The sequence below is a fragment of the Antechinus flavipes genome, chromosome 6 (assembly GCF_016432865.1).
Source record: "Antechinus flavipes isolate AdamAnt ecotype Samford, QLD, Australia chromosome 6, AdamAnt_v2, whole genome shotgun sequence".
Lineage (NCBI taxonomy): Eukaryota > Metazoa > Chordata > Mammalia > Dasyuromorphia > Dasyuridae > Antechinus > Antechinus flavipes.
The window spans coordinates 16,261,478-16,282,068 of NC_067403.1; the positions used below are offsets into that span (position 1 = coordinate 16,261,478).

The 20,591-nt window shown below is 39.7% G+C and overlaps 1 protein-coding gene across 1 annotated transcript in view; it reads right to left on the reverse strand.

The window, feature by feature from the left end:
- SEL1L3 (SEL1L family member 3) overlaps positions 1-20,591 on the reverse strand; it is a 110,919-nt gene that overhangs the window by 8,677 nt on the left and 81,651 nt on the right. Inside the window, exons 15-20 of the mRNA XM_051967383.1 lie at positions 13,760-13,936; positions 12,506-12,633; positions 11,616-11,699; positions 4,049-4,139; positions 3,858-3,942; positions 3,068-3,177 (exon numbers count right to left, since the gene is read on the reverse strand). Coding sequence (XP_051823343.1) covers positions 3,068-3,177; positions 3,858-3,942; positions 4,049-4,139; positions 11,616-11,699; positions 12,506-12,633; positions 13,760-13,936 — 675 coding nt within the window. The remainder of the gene's footprint in view (positions 1-3,067; positions 3,178-3,857; positions 3,943-4,048; positions 4,140-11,615; positions 11,700-12,505; positions 12,634-13,759; positions 13,937-20,591) is intronic.

Here is a 20,591-nt window from a genome sequence, read left to right on the forward strand (position 1 = left end):
GACCTCACCAGCACAAGTATTTCCTCCAACCCTTTGCATCACAAGCTATTCAAACCTCATTGTGAACAATTGTGGTCCATAATCTTCCCTAAAGAAGCTCAAGTTCCACAGAACTGGAAATTTCTCCCCCTTTTCAAGTTATTCCTCTTTATTCTAGTACTTTTTTCTAATTTATTTCTAATTATATAAATTATATTTCTAATTATATAATTATATAAATTACTTGTAATTTATCCTGTATATAGCAAGTTTGGATATTGTATCCTCCACTGCAGGGAAAAGTCTTTCATCCTTCCTTGTAATCTCAGCATTTAGCTTTGAGCCTGGCACAAAGTAGGCCCTTAATATTTGTCGAATGAATGACAATGGTCTTCTGGACTTTAGATTCCCTCCTCCAATCTACATATCCGAATTTTCTTCAAAAACTGCTCAGAATTTACCACCCCCAATTAAAAATAAAAACAAAAAATCCAACCGGCAAACAATACCATCATCATTACCAACAAACCATCCTTGGCTCCTATCTACATCTAGGATCCAACTGAAATCCTGCAGCCCAGTATTTAAGGTCCTCAATGACCTGACCTCTCCCTACTACCCTTTATCTTCCCTTGCTCATCTACTCAAATCCTTCCTTCCTATCCTTTCCCCTGAACTTTCTTCATTCTTCCTGTTCGGGTAGAATTCCTTCTCTCTTCTCCCCAATTTACTACCCTAAGTTTTAGTCTTCCTTCAAACCCCAGCTCCAATCCTAATTCTTCCCTGAAACTTTTCCCACCTGGCCGAACCCTCAACAACCCTCGGAGCTTCTCCAGCCTTTCCAACCTCGCATTCACTGGCCCTGAGGATGTGCTCAAGAACGAGTGTTGCACAGTTTGAGAAGGCATGGATGAACTTGGAGCTACACCAATGGATGATATCTCTGTATTGATATGAGAGATATCAGATCCATCCTATTATACAAGTAAATCCTGCCTTTGATTATTAGTTTTCTTTTTGGGTAGATGTCAATTCAGTTCAAGAAACATTAAGTTCCTACTTTGTTTCAACCAGCTTGCAAACTTCTGCAAGAAAAGAGATCATTTTTGTAACTCTAGAACTACTGCAATGGCACTTCTGTGTGTGGATGATGATGAGTAAATAATTAAAAAGCACTTATTAATTAATTAATGAGTAAATAATTAATAAGCACCTACAATGTGTCAGACACTATATTAGGTCTGGGGAAGAGAAAGACAAAATGAACTAATTTCTGCTTACGTTCTTTGAGGAGAAAGACCAAAGGAGAGACAGGAGTTGAGGAGAAAGCCAAGTTTCCATCCTAAGGGAATGGCCCTCAACCAAAGAGAAACATTCAGAAGAGGAATGGGTTTGGGGGAAAAGATGGTGAGGTCTGTCTCGAATTTATCAAATGAGTAAAGTCTACAGGACATCCAGCAAGTAGTGATGTGTGACTAGAGCTCAGGAGGAAGACAAGGGATGGATATCTGGATGTGGAGTTGTTGGCTAGTCCCTATGGACCATAGTTTTCTTGGCCAAGATACGGAATAGTTTGCCATTTCCTTCCCCATTGCTGATCCGTGGGAAAAAAAACAGGTTCCTATCTTTCAGGTAGCGTTGGGGCTCGGCAGACAGAGTGCTGTAGTTAATCTGGAAGTCCTGAGTTTGAATCCTGCCTCAAAAACTGACTGGCCTTGTGGCCCAAGTCACTTGTCCTCTCTCGGATTCAGTCTCATCTTTTGTAAAGTGGGAATGATAACACTTGTTGAGGATCAAATGAGATGTGCAGAAAGCGCTTTAAGGGGCCAGCTATAACTATCAATTACTCTCACATTTTCTTCCACTTTTCTGGGGCCCATCAGCAAGATCGGGAGCTTGAGCCACTAAGAACAGCTGGCTTTATAAACCAAAATGGGAAGGAGAATGACAGAACTGAAGATAAGCCAGAGATCTCAGTCCTTGGTCTTCCCCTTTGTCAGTCAGAGCCGGGGGCAGCTGGAGGGAGAGAGGACCCTGCCCTGCTCCTCCCAGAGGGAAGCAGGTGCCTTCCCTCTCCAGCATGGCTGAGCTTGCAGAAACAGCCAACAGGGCCAGGTCACGCCCACAGGGACAGGGACGCACGGGGTCTGCGGCCGACAACCCTCCCCTTATTTTTGAGTTTCAGAACAGAGAGTCTGCAGGCTTTCCTCGCATTCAGTGCCAGCTTGGTGTTTATATATAAATGTGCTCTTACAAGCCGAGGCTCGAGACAGCACCGAATACAGAGACGGTGCAAGTACCCAAGGTCAAAACAGTTTCCATTAGAAAGGAAATTAAATAAACATTTTAGTGACTGCTGAGCAGATGCCCCCAAAACAGCCTCCCAGAGTACTCTGTATTTATTCTCTTGTGCATGGAATATTGTATATGAAGGTCATCTTTGTGTCCTATTAGCCCTCCACTGCACTGTAAGCTCCAAAGGGGCAGAGACCGTGTTTTAGCTAAACGCTGTATCTCCCCCAGGGGTTGCATATGGTTCTGAACAAAAATGGTCCTTGAAATGTATGAAAAGTGGGTGAATGTGACTGAAAGGTTGGGCTGCTTACACTCAACATTTGGCCACAAATCAAGCCCCAGTGATTCTCCCCTTCTCTGTCTCCCTCTCTGTTTCTCTCTGTGGGTATCTCTGTCTGTGTCTCTGTCTTTCTCTCTCTTTGTCTCAGTCTCTCTTCTCCTTCTCTCTCCATCTCTCTGCCTCTATCTCTCCTCTCTCTCTGTCTCCCTTTCCCTTCTTCTCTCTCATCTCTATCTCTCTTTCTCTTTGTTTCTGTCTCTGCCTCTCTGTCTGTCTTTGTCTCTGTCTCTCTCTGTCTCTGGGTATGTCTCTCTCTACCTCTGTCTCATATCTCTGTCTATCTGTCTGTCTCTCTCTCTCTCACAAAACAATACAAGGCACTTTGAAATAACCCAGGGCTGTCCTGCCCCTGCTGAAGGCCTGAGGAGCCTCAACAGGGCTGCTCCTGACATGGCAGCTGTCCTCCTAGGAACAGACCTTTCAGAAACAGGACCCAGTCAAGGGTTTCTTTACCTGGGCGTCTCCATCCAGCGCAGCCTGGGCGTACATCTGCACGGACAGCTCGAGGTCTTTGGACTGGTTCTCGTGGCCATAGTAATAGAGATCTCCCATCTTCAAATAAGCTTTGGGAAAGAAGAGATTTCACTTGGACGACGGCCCCCCTCACTGCCGTTCCTCCAACCTGCCGGGTCCTAACAAGATCTTTCTGCTTTCTAGGGAGGTGCCGCAACAGATATTAGGTGAAGTGAATTGAATTAGAAGAAGGGAAATCTTTGCCCTCTGCATGCCTAGTTAAGGAGTCAAGGTTCTTTCCCACACTCTAATTAAATTAGAGACCTGTGGGTATCTTAGAATTTAGGCTCAAAGCCCAAGTCTGGAAAGATTTCTTTTTGCTACTGAAACTTAGCAACTTTCTCTAGCACATAGTAGGCATTTTACAGACACTATTGACTTAATTTATTGATTTATACCTAAATCTTGCGACTTACATTTGGCTACTCAACTAGGATTATTCTTTACGGGCTCAGAGAAGCCTTTTTTTCTCCCATAGCAAGAAGAGTTTTCCCCAAAATAATTTGTAAAATTTGGGATTCTCTTTTTTTTCCCCCCACCAAAATGGTGAAATAAGGAGAGACCTGTGCAGGTTCTGCAGAATCTGACTTTTAACCCTGATTTTCATCCCGGAGTTCTTTCTCTTTACTAATTTCTTTGGAAATCTCATAAAACAGTTCGCTTTTTTCTTGTTCCTGACATTCTGGCGCTTGTTAATGGCCCAGCTCGGCAACAGTTTGTCTGTACATACCAAAAGCAGGGGCATCGATTTGGAAAACAGAGAGATTATAATATCTCCAAATGCAGTTGACTCCCAGATATCTTCTTGCCAGGTCCTAGAGAGGAAGAAGGTGAAAGAGGGAGTCAATACATCAACCAATGAGGTTTTGTTTATTCCCTTTAACCTTAAATTAAGCATATGTGCGGAAAACGTTTACTTACTGGCCTCTCCTCACAAATATGGGCTAAATTTGTTTGTGACACTTCAATCCCAGTTTCTGCTGCTAAGACAGAATACAGCAGAGCTTCGTGCCTAAAAATAGACAATTAATAATAAATTCCATGGAGTGGCTCTTACAAATATTCTGAGAATTTTATGCTCAAACATAAGAGGGCACAGAATAAGCAGTTTTGAAAAAAAACATGAAATCACAAGGCTTTTTTTTTTTTAATGAATACTGTAGATAAAAATACTGCATGAATTGATTTATTTATTTTTCATCTTAAAAGGCTGAGTTTGGAGATAAGGGTTTCGTGAACTAGCTGGTACAATGGCACCCTCTGCTGGATAAACATCCCATCCAACAAAGGCTTCATTGCTCATATATTGATTCGGGGGATTTTGGGAACCTTCTGCTTTGGAACAAGGTCCATGGGACTCATGATTCAGAACGGTCTCAGTAAAAGCTGAATATTCAAGGTGTTAGGAGTCTGACATTACAACGTCAGCTCCCTGCGAAGAGAGATTGCTTTTGTTCTTTGGAGTGCATCCCTAGAACATAAACGGCCCCCAGTAGATGTTTAATAAGTGCTTCTTGACCAATGGATTGATTTGCCAAACTACGATGTGATCTGAAAGCAAACTCTAGCCAGAGGACCGCTGTGAGTGCCCAATGAGAGCCGTGTAAATGGCTCTGTGATTGCTAAGCTCTATATAAATAGATCTCATTTATTATTAGACCCAACTTTTCCAAAATATTCCAAGTGACTACTCACAGGGCGGAACCAGGAAAGAAAAACCATAGAGATTTAGAAGCCAAATGAGGACAGCAAAATCTGAATTCAGCTATGCTGCAGGTCACTGGCAGTGGGACTGCTGAGTGTGCTGATTATATCAGACTCCATTAGACATAAGGCAGCAGAGCAATTAGCCACGGTGCAGAGCGAGGAGGGACAAGGAGGCTTCCAGCAGGGGCAGTTTTCCAATATATTTTTTTTAAACTGTTGCAAAATCACTCTAGTCACCTGCTCCCCAGAGTATTCGTAGGACCACAGCCGAAATCCATGTCAAGAAATGGCAAAAAATGGGAACTTCAGGAGGGGTAGGCATTAGTTAAATACTGTAAGGAGGTTTCCATTCTATAGTCCATTTCATCCAGAGAGAGAACCATGGAGGCTGAATGTGGATCGAAGCAGGTTATTCTCCCCTTTTTTGTTTTTTTTTTCCTTTTGTTCTGATTTTTCTTTCACAATATGACAAATATGGTTAAAATGATTTTACATATATATATATATATAACCTATATCATATTACTTGTCTTGGGGAGGAAGGAGGTAAGTGAGGGAGAAAAATTTGAAACTCAAAATCTTACAAAAATAATGTTGAAAACTATCTTTATGTGCAATTGGAAAAATAAAATACTCCTGAAGTTTAAAAATTCCATTTCTGGTCTGCTGGACTAACTGTGGATTTGTAGCCAGAAAGCCTGTCACTCTGTGGCCAGCCAGCCCTTCACCCTTGGGGAACCTCTCTATCTCTCCTTTACAAAATGATGGCAGGATGATGAGATGGCAAAGTGGAGTGCTTAACTTCTCTGTGTGTCAAACACCTGCTCTCTCTTCTGTACAAGGCAGTGAGGAAAGCATTATTGAGCATCCTTAGACACTTCCTCTGAAGAGATGCTCCAGGTCTCCCATTAACCCATCACACACTCCCACCAATTCATCCAGGGAGGACTTAGGCTGGGATCAACTGTCACCTGTCATCACGGAAATCCAAACGCTCACTCTTGGATCTCTTACATTGGAATAACTGCTGCCTCTAGGGCCTTTCCCTCTGACTGGACAGTTCCTTTCAGAATCTCCATTTGACTCCTTATCTTTATTCTTCTCCAGTTTACACTCCTGCCTCTCTGGCCCTTCTCGACCAGGCTACCAAGCCGGGTGCCTCCATTCCTTCCCCTTAAGTCCCCCCATTCCCTTTTCAGCTTCCTTTTTGTGCCTTGTCTTCTCCCCATTAGAATGTAAGCTCCTGGAGGGCAGGAACTATCCCAGTTTCCTGCTCTTGTTTGTATTAGTAGGTCTTAATATTGTGAGGACCATCTAGTAAGTGTTTAATAAATGCTAATTGATCTGATCTGGCATGAAAGTTTACAAAGTACTTTACATATGTTAAATCCAATTGAAAGACAAACAAAAACCATCATCCTCCAGAATTTGGATACTCCTAACCCTCCACCCTATTGCTCTACCCATTCAAACAATATTTCGAATACCCCACCAGCATAAAAGTAATGATCTGATAAGCTTTAAAGAGGGAAAATTAGGTTTTACACAAAAGCCCTCAAGATACTTTTCAACTCAAGATTTCCTCATAAAAATAACAATAACAGTGAACTAAATAACTGGATTCTTTTAATAGTTTCCAGCTAAAAATACCAGTTACTTAAGATCATTTATGGAAGAAAAGAAGGATCAGACAGTGAAAGTGTATATATTTATCCTAGAGATAAAACACTTAGAAGGCTGCCATTTAAGAGTGGGCTGCTTTCACACGAAAGAGATTAGACCTGTTCTTTGTGACTCTAGAGGGCAAAACTAGAAACCAGGACGGAAGGTCACTTCTGCCTTGGTAGAAAGAGAAAATTCCAAATAATTAGAGATGTTCAATAGTGCAATGGGTCACTACAGAGGGTAGTGGATTCTCCATCCTAGGAGACTTTACTGGTATAGTAGAAAACAGATTCATGCTCAGGTACAAGTTAAGCTAACTAACTTCTGAGGTCCCTTTCTAATAATAATGATAATATGGTACTTTTATGTTTGTAAAGTACAATAATACATATTTTAACATGTCATCTGGTTCTCATAACAGCCCTGTGAGGTGGGTGTTATTATTATTCCCATTTTACAACTGAAAAAACTGAGGCAGATAGGTTAAGTGACTTGCCTAGTGTCACACAAACAACTAGCATCTGGTATTGGATTCGAACTCAACTCTTCCTGCTGCTCTCTTCCCAATCTGAGAGTCCATGAAGTTTTATAGCTTGGGCACCAAAAATTCCTTTTGACCAGCACTAAGTGGATCACAACAATATCCTTCCCATCCTCCTCAAAATTAGTGTCGAGTGAGGAAATGGAAAAATCCCAGAGACTTTTCCATAGCCACAATTTATGTAGAACTTCTCCCCAAATGCTGCACGCTGTGACGCCAGCACCTTCAATTTTCTCAGAATCAAACAACAATGACAAGGGGGCTGGGCTTAGTCCCTTTTCCAGAGTCACAAGGCAGGACAGAGAGAGAGCCAGGATTAGTGATCCCAATCTTGGAGATCCTCAGCTATTACGTAAGGACTGAGACACTCGGGTGCTCTAAAAATAATCCCTTCTATTTACAAAGTACCGGATGTCCACAACATCCCCGAGGGGGGAGAATGAGCGTCGTCGTCTCTGGTTTTTGTAGCCGGAGAAACTGAAACTCAGCCAAGTTAGGGGACGCTTCCTAAATGGCAAAACTGGGAGGAGAACGCAGGTCTCTTGACTCCGAGGTGAGAGGCTTTTACCACATCGCTTCACTGCAGAAGCAAAAGCCAATGGATTCTCAAAGTCCTGGGAAGCATCCAGGAACAGCCAGAGCAGGACCAGATGAGCCACAGGAGCTGGGAGGAACCTTTGGAGGCACTTGAGACCATACTTTCAACTTTTCGTATGGGGAAAGTGAGGGCCAGAAAGATCACCCAGCTGAGAAGGGGCAGTTGGGAAGTGAAATGAGATCCTTCTACATTGCCTCTACGATGGCCACAGTGGGTTCTCTCTCTGCTTTTCCAGTAACTTACTTTGTTACTGTTTTGCCAAAGAATCCCAGAATCTCAGGGTTAAACAATGCCTTTGCAGCCATTTAGGCCAACCTAAATATATTTACGTGCATACGTTTCTATCCAGGTGTATCTACAGAGGTATCTGCAACTGATCCCACACTGTCTCCAGATGATAAACTCCCATTAATTAAAAAAGAAAAAAAATTAAATGATTTCCTATACCGCCTCCACCCAGGGAAGGAGTTTGGGGAACACAGATGGATATTAGGGAATTAAGCTTTAAATGTCATTATATATATGTGTATGTGTATGTGTATGTGTATATATACATATATTTATATAAATACTCTTGTGTACATCATTTTCACCTAAAATTCAGTGGATCAATTCACCTTGCCTGAAGCCCCCCATAAATCTGGCAGCCTCTTAGGTTGAGTCCTTTAGGACTTTTTTTAGGACAAAAGAAAAGAGAACATAAAGCTCCCTGATAAAACACATGTATAAGGAGGAAGGAGTAAAATTAAACATGACAGCTTGCCCGCTGGCCCTTTCCTGACCAATTTCTCAAGATGTCCCAAGATGGCCTTGGGTGCTCCGGCGTTATTGTCCATACTATGCCAGTAGACCAAAAAGCCTCATATTCCCTTTTTAAACTTTTCCAAATGAATTTTAGAATGACTCAGGAAAGTACAAGCTCATCGAAATGACACACACACACACACACACACACACACACACACCCCTAGAAAATAATGTCCAGAATAAATCTCCCCATCAACGAGGAAAAAAGAACAGGAGGAGGTTGTACTGAAAGTTGGTTTGCTGCAACTACGCACATTCTATTAAAAATGGCCAACTGGGAAAAATCATCCCATCTTAAGGGGGAAAAGAAGATTTTCTATTTTCTGCACGAGGAAGGGAAATGGGTTTGAAAATCTGGAAAATGCAAAAACACATCCCCAAAATATTTTCATATGGTAAGCATTTTCCTTCTGAGATAGATGATAATGTTTCCTTCCTTTTGGCACTGCAAGTCTTGAAATGAGAGCTGAAGCTTATATTTTAAAAACCCATTAGACTCATCAGTGATTTTGCTATGCAACCTAAAAAAAAAAAACATGCAAAGTACTTCCGGGCCTCTGAAAAATCCAAGTGCAGTCAAATTACTGTAAGATCGAGAAAGCGAACAAATGGTGATTTGATGTCAACTATACGGCAGATTTGGAAAAAGTGAAATTCTGCATGATGTCAAGCTGTGTAAATTCAGAAAATGAAAGAAAGGATGCTGTGTTATTAATTAAGAAATAAAAAGAAAAGAAAAGAAAATAGGGATCACAACCAGGACCGCTTTACAAATCTGCATTCCCTTTAAGAGAACCCCAAATATGAAAATTCAGACTTAAAAAGCTGACATGTTTATTTCCTCGCAGACCACTAACTAGTCGACCAACAAGCTGGCTACAGGATATAGGGACAACAAGTAAAATTGGGGTGCTACTGCTCTGGAAATGATAAGCTATGTCAACAGGGGAAAATGGGCTTTGTCTTTAAAAGTTCTTAACAACCAACTTTCTCTTGTACATTTTATATTTAAATGTGTATATTTAAATGTAACCTACGCACATAAGCCTACCAAAGGGATGGAGCAGTTCAATCTTGTGGTTCACTTCCAAATCTATCACACAGACAAGTCTTCACAAGATACTATAGTCTTAAAAAGATCTTGGTGACCGGCCCCTTCTGACTGTGACCTCCAGGAGTCCAAAGGGGAAAATTATCTGTCATTGGAGTTACATTTAATTTCTGAATTACTCCTCTTCCTAGGGCCCAGTAAGGTTCGAGCTGGTCTGAGTTCCTTCAGGGTCTATTTCTATTCTGGTCTACAGGGCTGTGTTAATTTGCATAGCTATTTTAATTTTTACTGAAATGTCTAAATTTAAGCAATAAACCAGCTTAAAATTGTTTTGCTTAGGAGAAAACTGTGATAGAGTTGGGACATGGATGTGAAGGCGGCGGAGATTCATCCAATAATAATATATATTTACACAACGCTTCATAGTCTGACAAAGGGCTTGTAGCATCCATTTGGGGGCAACGTGACAGAGGGAACTTAGAACGAGGGACCCGGGGTTGAATCCTGCATTTATTTTTTGTAGCGTCAGCCTCATTATCTGTAAAATGGAGATTAAAAATATTCCTGTGACGTGTCTCAGGGCTGCTAGGAAGAAGGACTTTACAAGCCTTAAAGAAGCGAACTGATATGAAGCATGGGAACTATTCTATCTTATCTCATTTGAGAGGACATCCCTTCATGTGGAAAACCCAAGAGGGGGCAACCCAGCAGGTTGTGTGTGTGTGAGTGATCAGGGGCCGAGTCTGGCTCCAAGCAGCTCATGATGTTGACAAAGAGGAAAACCTTCTCCCAGGCTCAGCTAGAGCCCTGGGAAATTATCACCTGAGGGTAGACTTCACAGAAGTCTTCCATCTACTCATCTGTGTCCTTCTCGGCCACCGGGATGGGACAGCTTCTCCCCTGGCCGTAGGACAGAGAGGAGAGAGGGACGATACTCAGATCCTCTTCTCTGCCTTCACCTCCATCTGCCTAATGGGAATCTGGAACTGGATGGTCTGTGGACCTCTTAAACTCAATATGTCCAACACTGAACCAGGATCTTTCCCACAGCCTAATTTTTCTTTTATCACTGAGGACATTACCAGCCTCCCAATTACCTAGATTTGTAGGCTTAGTCCCATCATGGACTCCTCACTCCCTGTCGGACCAATCATTCATCACGTTCACTCTACGTTCTAACAACTCTCATATAAGCCCCTTCTTCCTGGATTATTGAGGTAATCAGCTGGTTACACTTTCCCCCTCAAATTCATCTTCTGCTCAGCTCTCAAGTTGGATCATATCCTCCCCTTATTCAATAAACTCCTCTTGTTCCCTAGGATCAAATAAAAAGTCCCAAGGCTTTTCCAAGAGTAATCTAGTCCTTTCCCATCTTTCTAATCTTTTTGTGACTTACTTTTGCATTCCAGGGACACCGCCATCTAGCTGTTCCCCACCCTTTGGACCCCCAATTCTGGAAGGCTTTCCCTCCTCATCTCTACCCCCTTGGCTTCCTTCACTTCCCAGTAGAATCTTGCAAGAAGCCTTTCTTGACACATCTGGACACTGAGGACTCTGGGATTATCCTGTTCGCTGTTGATCCCTTATCCTCATTCTCCTGTAGCTAGGCTTTTGCTACCTAGCTGCCTGCGCATTGTCTCTCCCCTCAGACGGTGAGCTCCTTGAGAGCTCGTTTTGTCTTTCTTTGCACCCCTGGCACTCAGTGCAGTGCCTGGCACAGGATCCGTGCCTCCTGACTCGACTGAAATTCCCTGTATCTCAGGGTAACCTTGATTCAGAACTCCTAGGGCAATAACAATGCGCGGTTATCTACAGGAACAGGACGCGGGAGAGGAAGTGGGGTGAGCCGAAATGTTAATGTAGCCGTGTTCCTTGGTTTGATGAAGGTGAAGTTCTCCCTCAGTAAAAGAGTTCTCTTGTATAATTAAAATTGGAAATACTATTTCTCAATCAAAAGCCAATTAGCCTCTGAAATGCTGCCATCCTTGGGAGTCTATAACTTTCCCACATTCTGCAAGCTTTAAAAAATATGCTTTTTAAAATTGGATAAACTAATTAAAAAACACAAACAAATGCAAGAAGTGCCAACATGGATGTGTAGCTGCTGTTTCAAGCTCACCATGACATGTCCAGGTAGGCGTTGAGAGCTTTCCGAATGACGTGCCCCAAATAACCATTCTTCTCTGCGACGTGTTTTGCCCAACTATAAAAGACAGGGGGATAACAAATATCAAAAACCACCGCAAATTAAATTAGGTGGAAATAATTATCTTTTTTTTGCATATGAGCTCTACAAATCCCATTTGGGGAATATTTTGCCTGTTCGAATTTTCACATAGCAACAAATCACAACTGAATGTCAAGAAGAAAAATGATGAGACATTTTTTAGAGCTTTGTAGTGACTGTTCTCTCTCATAAATGCTTACAAATAAAAATGGTAGAGGACAGGTCCAGATGGCCAATTCTCAATTATTTATGCTAAGGAAATAACAGGAAAGTAGAGGATGCAGAAATTGATAAGGTAAATTTTTACTTTTCATGAATGTCATTTACCTACGATATGCATATCACTGCCCATTTCCATTCCCACATATGAAAATGTCTCTCTAAAGTTGGTGATGTCTTTGTTCACAAAAGTAATTTTTAGAAGTGCTTATTGACTTCCCTTCTAATAAATGAAATTCTTAATATAATCTAAAAACCTCATTTTCACCTGCTATTCCAATCACCTCTTTGTTCAAATGGGCTTGCTTTTTAGGATCTAGCTAAGTTTTATTTTCTCTCACCAGAAAAAAAGGGCCAGCTAACTAATAGACAGGATAATCCGTTGCCAGATAATTAAGAATCAGTGAATTCCAAATAAGGTAAGCTTGAGTAATGGTAATTTCCCAAGGAGAAATGTTAAGAATTCCCAAGACACTATTTCCCAGAACACATCTCCCCATTCCCTGAGTTGCTGTTACTCTGGTAAATGTCTCTTCCACGGAGAACTTTTCATGGTTTCTTACACAACGGCTTTCTCGGGGTCTCTAGGAAAAGTCTCCAAATTGCCAGTCATATAGTACAGGGAGCACCACAAGGTTCCTTCGATATGTCCTCCTTGTGCAGCCTTATGGAAATATTCACCAGCTAATGTCTGCAAAGAAACAGATAAAGATGTCAGGCTGCCTAATACAGAGGTCCCTTTTCCATGTTCTGCTTCCCTCTCTGCTGAGTTGATTTCACAAGTGCCAAGATAGCGAGGCACCTCAAGACTGATTTTATCACAGACTCATAACTTCAAATGCCCTAAAGAAACCAAAGACGGCACAAGGAGCCCTCTGAAGAAGGGCTTCTGTCTGACATGTGACAAGCCACTCCAGCTCGTCCGGGGATCCGGCCAGCCCATAAACAAGCCTGTTCATCACACAGAGAGCACACTAGAAGTCACTTCAGGTGAAAAGCCGCTCAGTTGATTTTCCTAATCCCTCCCTCCAAACACATACATACAATTTTAATTTATTTTAAGAGAGATGAAAACGGGAATATAATTAGCAATATAAGTGTCATGTATTTAAATGTGTAGGAGGGTTATTAAGCATGCATAATGAATAAAAATACATACAGGGTATCCCAAAAGTCTTTGCACACTTTCAAGCTATTAAAGCTTAAAACTTTCTACTAAAGCTTCAAACCGCACCGAGATTTTTGGGCGGCCAATATGTGTTTTTGCTTTTTATGCATGTTTAGTAACCCTCCTACGCATCTAAATACTCTCTGAGGACCTTCTTTTCTATGTCACCATTTAGAACAGGTAAAGTCTCTGGAGCAAAGACCATACGCCTGACCATCTAGACCTCCTCAGGTGCCTCCAGAGGCACTTGGAAGACACTCAACAAATACTTGCTTCTGCTTAGAATTCATGGCCATGACAAAGTTTTTTTTTTTTTTTCCCCTAGACTAACTTGTATGCTTCCCCTTTCTCAAGATAATAAAAATATATTTTATATATTCATATATAATAATTTTTAAAACTATAATTGTCTCCATTTCTACCTGAGCTTTCAGGAAGCTCAGAACAAAACGAAAGGCTCCACTAATCAGATCTGGGTATGGTTATATCTACTTCCACTGGTTCTTTTCCTTGCTTATGATTTTTGTTTTTATTTGTCCTTTTCCATATATGTTTCAATTTTATAGATTTCCCTAAGTCCATTGGGAAGCAGGTTGGTTAAAAAAAAAAGGGGGGGGGGTTTCAGTAATGGCTTCAAAATCTTACTCACTTGGTTCCTTCCAGTGACTCCTGGGAAAATGCCATCTAGATAAAGAACTCCAAGATTGTATGAGGCATCTGGATTCCCCATTTCTTCTGCTTTTAGCCAGTATTTTGCTGCTTTGACATAGTTTCTCCTAAATTTGTGGTAATACCATCCTAGGCCATTCACTGCCTGATGCAATCCCTGCGTTTTGAAACAAACAAAAAAAGATATTATTTTTCCTAGGAAACAAAGTTAAAGTCATAAGAGAATATGGTAATCTGTCCAAATCTTATCCCTCCAGAAGCCTGTACTGTTACTTTTTTAGGGGGCAGATGGGTCATTTATATAGACTTTAAAATATATAGAGACATTCCCAACATCCCTATCCATGTAGGCTTTTATAAAGCAGTTGTGATGGTTTGTCTATCATCTGAACAGGGATGCTGGGGCCCAATGTATCCCTCCCTTTCTGTGCTCTAATGATCCTTAGTTCCTTAGGAGAGCAACATTCTACTGTAGGCAGGGCAGCCCAGAATAGAGAAGCATAAGGAACAGAACTTTTTGAAGAGCCCTGGAGGGATGGAAGGCATTTGGGACCGTGAGGTCTGAACTCTACCCTACCTCAAGGAGCTTTCCGCTTGATCTGTCCACTGATCTGTTTGGTTACTCTGCCATAAACAATGAAATCACCACAGCAGGAAATCACCACGACTTCCTACTTGCAAGTAAAGGCCATCTGTGACAGCGGAGCCTTCCCGGCTTTGACAGCCAGTTTAAAGTCTCAGCAGGGATTGGGCATTTAAGAGAAGAAGGGAGGATGTAGGAGGCAAGAGGAGGTTTTCACAAAAAAGTGACTGAACCTGAAAGGGGCCGATTTTAGGAAGAGTGCTGGAGTAGCTGTCTTCAGCACCTGGGGAGAGGATTGCCTACACTACAATGAGTATTCTTGCTCTGGTTGAATTAAATCCATCCATATTTCTCATATTCTTGTTCTTTTTTGCATCTCTCACTCGCTTCAACAGATCCTCCTCCGGTATCTCTAAAAAACCCCATCTGTTTGAAATGAGAAGCTATTGATCTAAAAGGATTCAGGCAGAACTTCTACTCAAATGGCTTCTTAGCCTTTTGTATGTGTGTGTATGTCATGGATCCACGTGGCAGGCTGGTGAAGTTTATGGGCCCCTCCTCAGAAAACTTTTTAAATGCATATGATAAAACATATAGGGATACAAAGGAAGCCAATGATGTTGAAATACAGTTCTCAAAATCTTTTTCTTAATGTCACCCACTGCTAAAAGGGCTCAAGACCAACCACACAGTAAGCCAAAGCTATTTGTATAAAGCGTCTCTCTGCATTCTGTTCTCCGGTGAAAAAGAAACTCTGCGTACAAGAAGTGTTTCTTGTTTTATTTTTGCGTATCTAGCATCAGTATAATACACTGCCCAGAACAGGCACCTCATAAATACTTATTAGATTGCTTGGATGATGAATTGGAGAAGAGCTGAACCCAGATTTAGCACACCAGGGTCTAAAGTCCTGGTTCTGCCATTTACCAGCTTCAGGCAAATCACTTAAAATTGTCTGAGCCTTGATTCACTCCCCTGTAAAAGGGGTAATAACGGTCCTTGCAAGGTCTGCTTAAAGGTAATTGGTAAACTAGAGGATTCCTCGCGTACTTTCTAAGACTTTAGGATCTCATGTGATATGATAGAATTTTCATTATAAAGTGCTATATAAATATACGTTATCGTTAATATTGCTGGTGATCAATTGATAAGCTAGGTAGATTGTCAAAACGGAATGGACATGAGGCAGCTAAGATGGTGGAATAAAGGTAGCAATCTAGTTGAATTCTCCCAATATTCCCCTCCAAAAAGTTTTAAAACAGTGTGTCAAATTGATTTTAGGAGCAGTGTAGCCAACAAAATGTTGGGATGAGAAATGTTTTCCAGCCCAAGACAACTTAGGTGGTTAGCAAGAAAAGTTTGTGACACAAGGATGGGGGTTAGCCTGGAGTATGTACTGTGACATCAATGGTGGATATTGTGGAAGGCCACAATAGCAGCAGAAGCTGAAGGTTCTTCCAGGTAAGAGGAGTGAACAACTGGTTAGAGAGAGATTACAGAGGACCCTGAGACAGACACCAGGCTCATCAAACTGGGTGCTCTTGGGTAACAGGGGCCCTAATAACAAGATGGAGAGGAGCAATAGTATTTGTGATTACAGGGAAGCATGGGATCTGATCAAAATTCCAGGACTGAAAGGAGCCTTTCCTAGCATTTCTAATTATAGATGGACAGAGCTCCTTCCTGGGTAAAGACCAAAGCACAGACCAGGAGAGCAGTGATCATATTTCTCCCAGGATAAGACCACATTGGAAGCCCCAAAGAGTTTCAAATCCCCAGAAATAGCTCTGAAAACATCAGCACAAAAAAACTAAAGCTTGAGATAGTGCCTCTTCCAATCCCACCCTGGGAACAGAGTTCAACTTTAAAATGAAATTCAAAGTCAAAAATAAGCTGGAAGATTCAACAAACAACCAAAAAATAACCTGACCATAAAAAAACTACTGTGGTGGCAAGAAAGATCATCACCTTAAAATACAGAATTTGCCAAATGGTAAAAAAGACACAAAATTTCAATGAAAAAAAGTTCATCTTAGAAAGAAGAATTAGCTAAATGGGAAAAAGTGATACAAAACTTTACTACTGAAAATGACTCCTTAAAAAGATGGGGAAAAGGGTACAACAGCTCACTGAAGAAAATAATTCCTTAAAAAGCAGAATGGGTCAAGTGAAAGCCAAAGACTTTATGAGACATCAAGAAATAATAAAACAAAGTCAAAAGATTAAAAGATGGAAGAAAATGTGAAATATCTTAATAGAAAAACAACTCCTCCAAAAAGACAGATTGAAGGGAGGTAATTTCAGGATCAGTGGACTACCTGAAAATCATGATCAAATAGAAATCCTAGCTATTAGATTTCAATAAATTACAAAGGAAAATTCTCTTGATATTTTACAGAAGATAAGATAAAAATAATCCATGGATCATTTACTGAAAGAAATTCCCAAGTGAAAATTCCTAGAAATATTATAGCCAAATTTCAGAATTCCCATATCAAAGAGAAAATTTTGTAAATAATCAGAAAGAAAGAATTCAAATGCTATGGAGCCATAATCAGGATCACACAAGAGTTAGCAGCTTCCACACTGAAGTAGAGACCTTAGAATATAATATTCCAGAAGGCAAAGGACCTAGGATTACAACAAAGGATAAATCATCAAGAAAAACTGAATATAATCCTTCAGTGGGGAAAAATGGATATTTAATGAAATAGAGAACTTTCAAGGATTCCTAATGAAAAGACCAGAACTGAATAGAAAATCAGACTTTCAAACAAAAGATTCAAGAGAAACATAAAAAAGCAAACATGAAAGAGAAATCATAAGGGACTTAATGATATTATACTATTTACATTCCTAAATGGGAAGATGTGCATGTAACTAACTAAGAACTTAATTACTATTAGAGCAATTAGAAGGAGTTTACAGAGACAGAAAGCATGAATATGAAGTGATTATGTTGGGATGATCTCAAAAAGAAATGAAAGGGTGAGAAAGAGGGATGCACTGGACAAAGAGGGAAAGAGGAGAAAGAATGAGAAACATTATCTGATATAAAAGCAGCACATAAGGAAGAGTTTTTACAGTGGAGGGGAAAATGGGGAAGGTGGTAGGCAACACTTGGATCTCATTTTCATCTAAATTAATTCAAAGAGGAAAGAATATATACATACAATACAAATATTCATTTGAGTATAAAATTTTATCGTACCCAACAAAGAAGTAGAAGGAAAAGAGGATAAGAAAAATAGGAGAGTAATAAAAAGGAGGGCAGATTAAGGCAGTCAGTGGTCAGAAGAAAATAGATTTTTGAGGAAGGATGTATGTGAGAGATATGGAGATGGAGAAAGATAAATAGAAAAAAAAAAACAGAATGGAGAGAAATGCACAGCAATTTGACCATGAATGTGAATAGGAAATAGATTGTAGAATGGATTAGAAACTAGAATTCAACAATATGTTCATTACAAGAAACACAACTAAAACAAAAAGACATATAGGATTAAAATAAAGGGCTAGAGAAGAATCCCTTATGCTTCATCTGTGATTAAAAAAAAAAAAAGGCAGTGGTAGCAATCATAATCTCAGACAAAACAAAACAAAACAAAAAGCCTAAATCAAACATATAATTGGAGAGATTACACTTTCCTAAAAAGGTACCATTAACAATGAAATGATAGAAAAAATTTTATAGTAAGTTTCTCTGATAAAGGCCTCATTTCTCAAATATCTAGGTAACTGAGTCAAATTTATAAAAATAAGAACCATTTTCCAACTGATAAATGCTCAAAGGGTATAAAGATGTCATTTTCAGAAAAAGAAATCAAAACTATAGCTATACCAAAAAATATCCAAATCACTATGGAGTAGAGAAATACAATTTAAAACAACTCTGAGTTACTACTATCGGATTGACAGAAAAAGGAAAATGGCAAATACCGAAGGGACACTAATGCATTGTCGATAAAGTTGTAAACTGTTCCAATCATTCAGGAGAACAATTTAGAACGATGTCCAAAAGGATATCAAACTGCATGTATCTTATGACCCAGAAATACTAGTACCAGTCTGTATCCCAAAGAAAACAAAGGAAAAGGACTCGCATGTACAAAAATATTTGTTGTTTGTTCTGTGTTGGCAAGGACTTGAAAACTGAGAGCATGCCCATCAATTGGGAACAGCTGAATGAGTCATATTATATGATTGTGATGGAGTACTTTTGCTCTAAGAAGTAAAAAGGGGGATGGTTTCCAAAAAACCTGGAATGACCTATTGAAGTGATGCAGAATGAAGTGAGCAGAATCAGATCATCTCACGCAGTAACAAACAATATCGTAATGATGATCAGCTACTCTGATCAATATAATGAACCAAGATAATTCTGAAGACTCGTGATGAAAAATACCATCCCCCTCCAGAGAGACAAGTGATGAATTCCAAGTACAAATCAAAGTACAATTTTTTCATTTATTTTTCTTGCTTGTTTTTGCAGGAGGAGGCAGGAAGACGTGGTTAACACAGAAATGTTTTTGCATAAATTCAGATATATAATTGTTATCACATTGCTTGCCTTTTCATTAGGTGGGGGAAGGTTAGAGGAAGAGAGGATTTGATATTCAAAATTTTTTATAAAATGTTAAAATAAATAACAAAATTAGAAAAAAAATTTAAATAGAATGGATAATTTTTCATGAAATTTAATTTATCATGAAAAATAGCACAGCAACCTTGGGTTTGCTTCACTTATTTTTACAACAGAATAAGCTTTTGTATAAACTGCATTTCTATCAGCAGAAGACTGAATCCAGTCTCTTCAGATTTCCCATTTATAAATGAAAATAAGGCCATTAACTGATGCTCAAGGACACAGTAAAATCTATCAGCCAATGCATTAGGGATCACAGCCCCCAAATTTGCATAGTTTAAGAAGGTAGCAACTCATGACTTTTAAAAGGCAATAATTGCTATTTTAGTCATCAAATCATTGTAAAAGATTATTAATGAGACAAAAGGCTAGGAAATGAAATAAAATAGTCATGTATCAAGAGTAAAGGAAACAGAGGGCCAACCTATATGTTACAGTAATACCTTTATAATGCTACAGTATCTAACAAAAGGTCTAAGTGTGGACTCTGATGTAGGATTTATAGGAGAATCTACCTGCCAAGATTCCCACCTTTGAATATGTTTAAATAGGTTATGATTACTCCCATGGTGGGTAACTCATCATTAGCAAGAACACAGATTCTTTGTGAGGTAGATGTGTTTATTCCTTCTCCTATAGTTCAGGGAAGCCAAGAGAAGATAAATACTATTCATGTGAGGAGTGGGCCACAGAATCCAGATGTTCAGAGTTCAAGGGAAATGAGAGAAAATCTTTAGTGAGTTAAGAGAGCTATTCCATAGTAAGAAGTTGGTTTCCAGAAGTAGGGTTTTATTTCATTATTGCTAAAAGGTGGGTTCTCTATTGATGAATTTTTTCCAACTATCCTACATTAAATAGAAGCCATGTTCATATAAATGAAATATTAGATTTCTTAAAATATTATATGAAGATATAATTATATTGGTTTTCCAAATGTATTTATCTTTTCTCTCTCTTTCTTTTTCCCTTTTCTTCCTCTCTTTTTCTTCCTTCTCTCTCTTTTTCTTTATTTGTCTGTTTCTTTTTTTCTGATGAGGCAATTAGGATTCAGTGACTTGTATAGGGTCACAAAGCTGATAAATATTAAGTGTCTGAGGTCAGATTTGCCTGACTTCAGGGCTGATATTCTATCCATTGTGACATCTAGCTGCCTCAGTTTTTAAAATTTTAACTCTACTTAAGTTTTATTTGGATGCCTCACTGCAATGTGGAGATTTTGATTCTTGAATGCTGGCCCCTGAAATCCAAGATCTGATAGTTTCTATTAAGGTACAAGAAACTTGATGAAAGGCTTTATATTTGTCATTTGAAGACCAGCCTAGCTAAATTCAGAAATGCTCTTATTGAGAATGATGAGGTTTTTGGCCACAACAACTCTTGAAGACCATGTATTAAGTTGTAGACCTGGTAGAAAAAAAGTTAATGGTATTAACAAAATGACATATCCTTTAAGTAAATAAAGATATATAAGGGACTAGAAAGCACTTGGAACAGACTTGCTTCTAAGTATCAAGTGTCTCTCTGACTAAATATCCCCAAAGGCTTTACTCTTAGAGTGCCCGGTATGAGCTCCACAACTATATT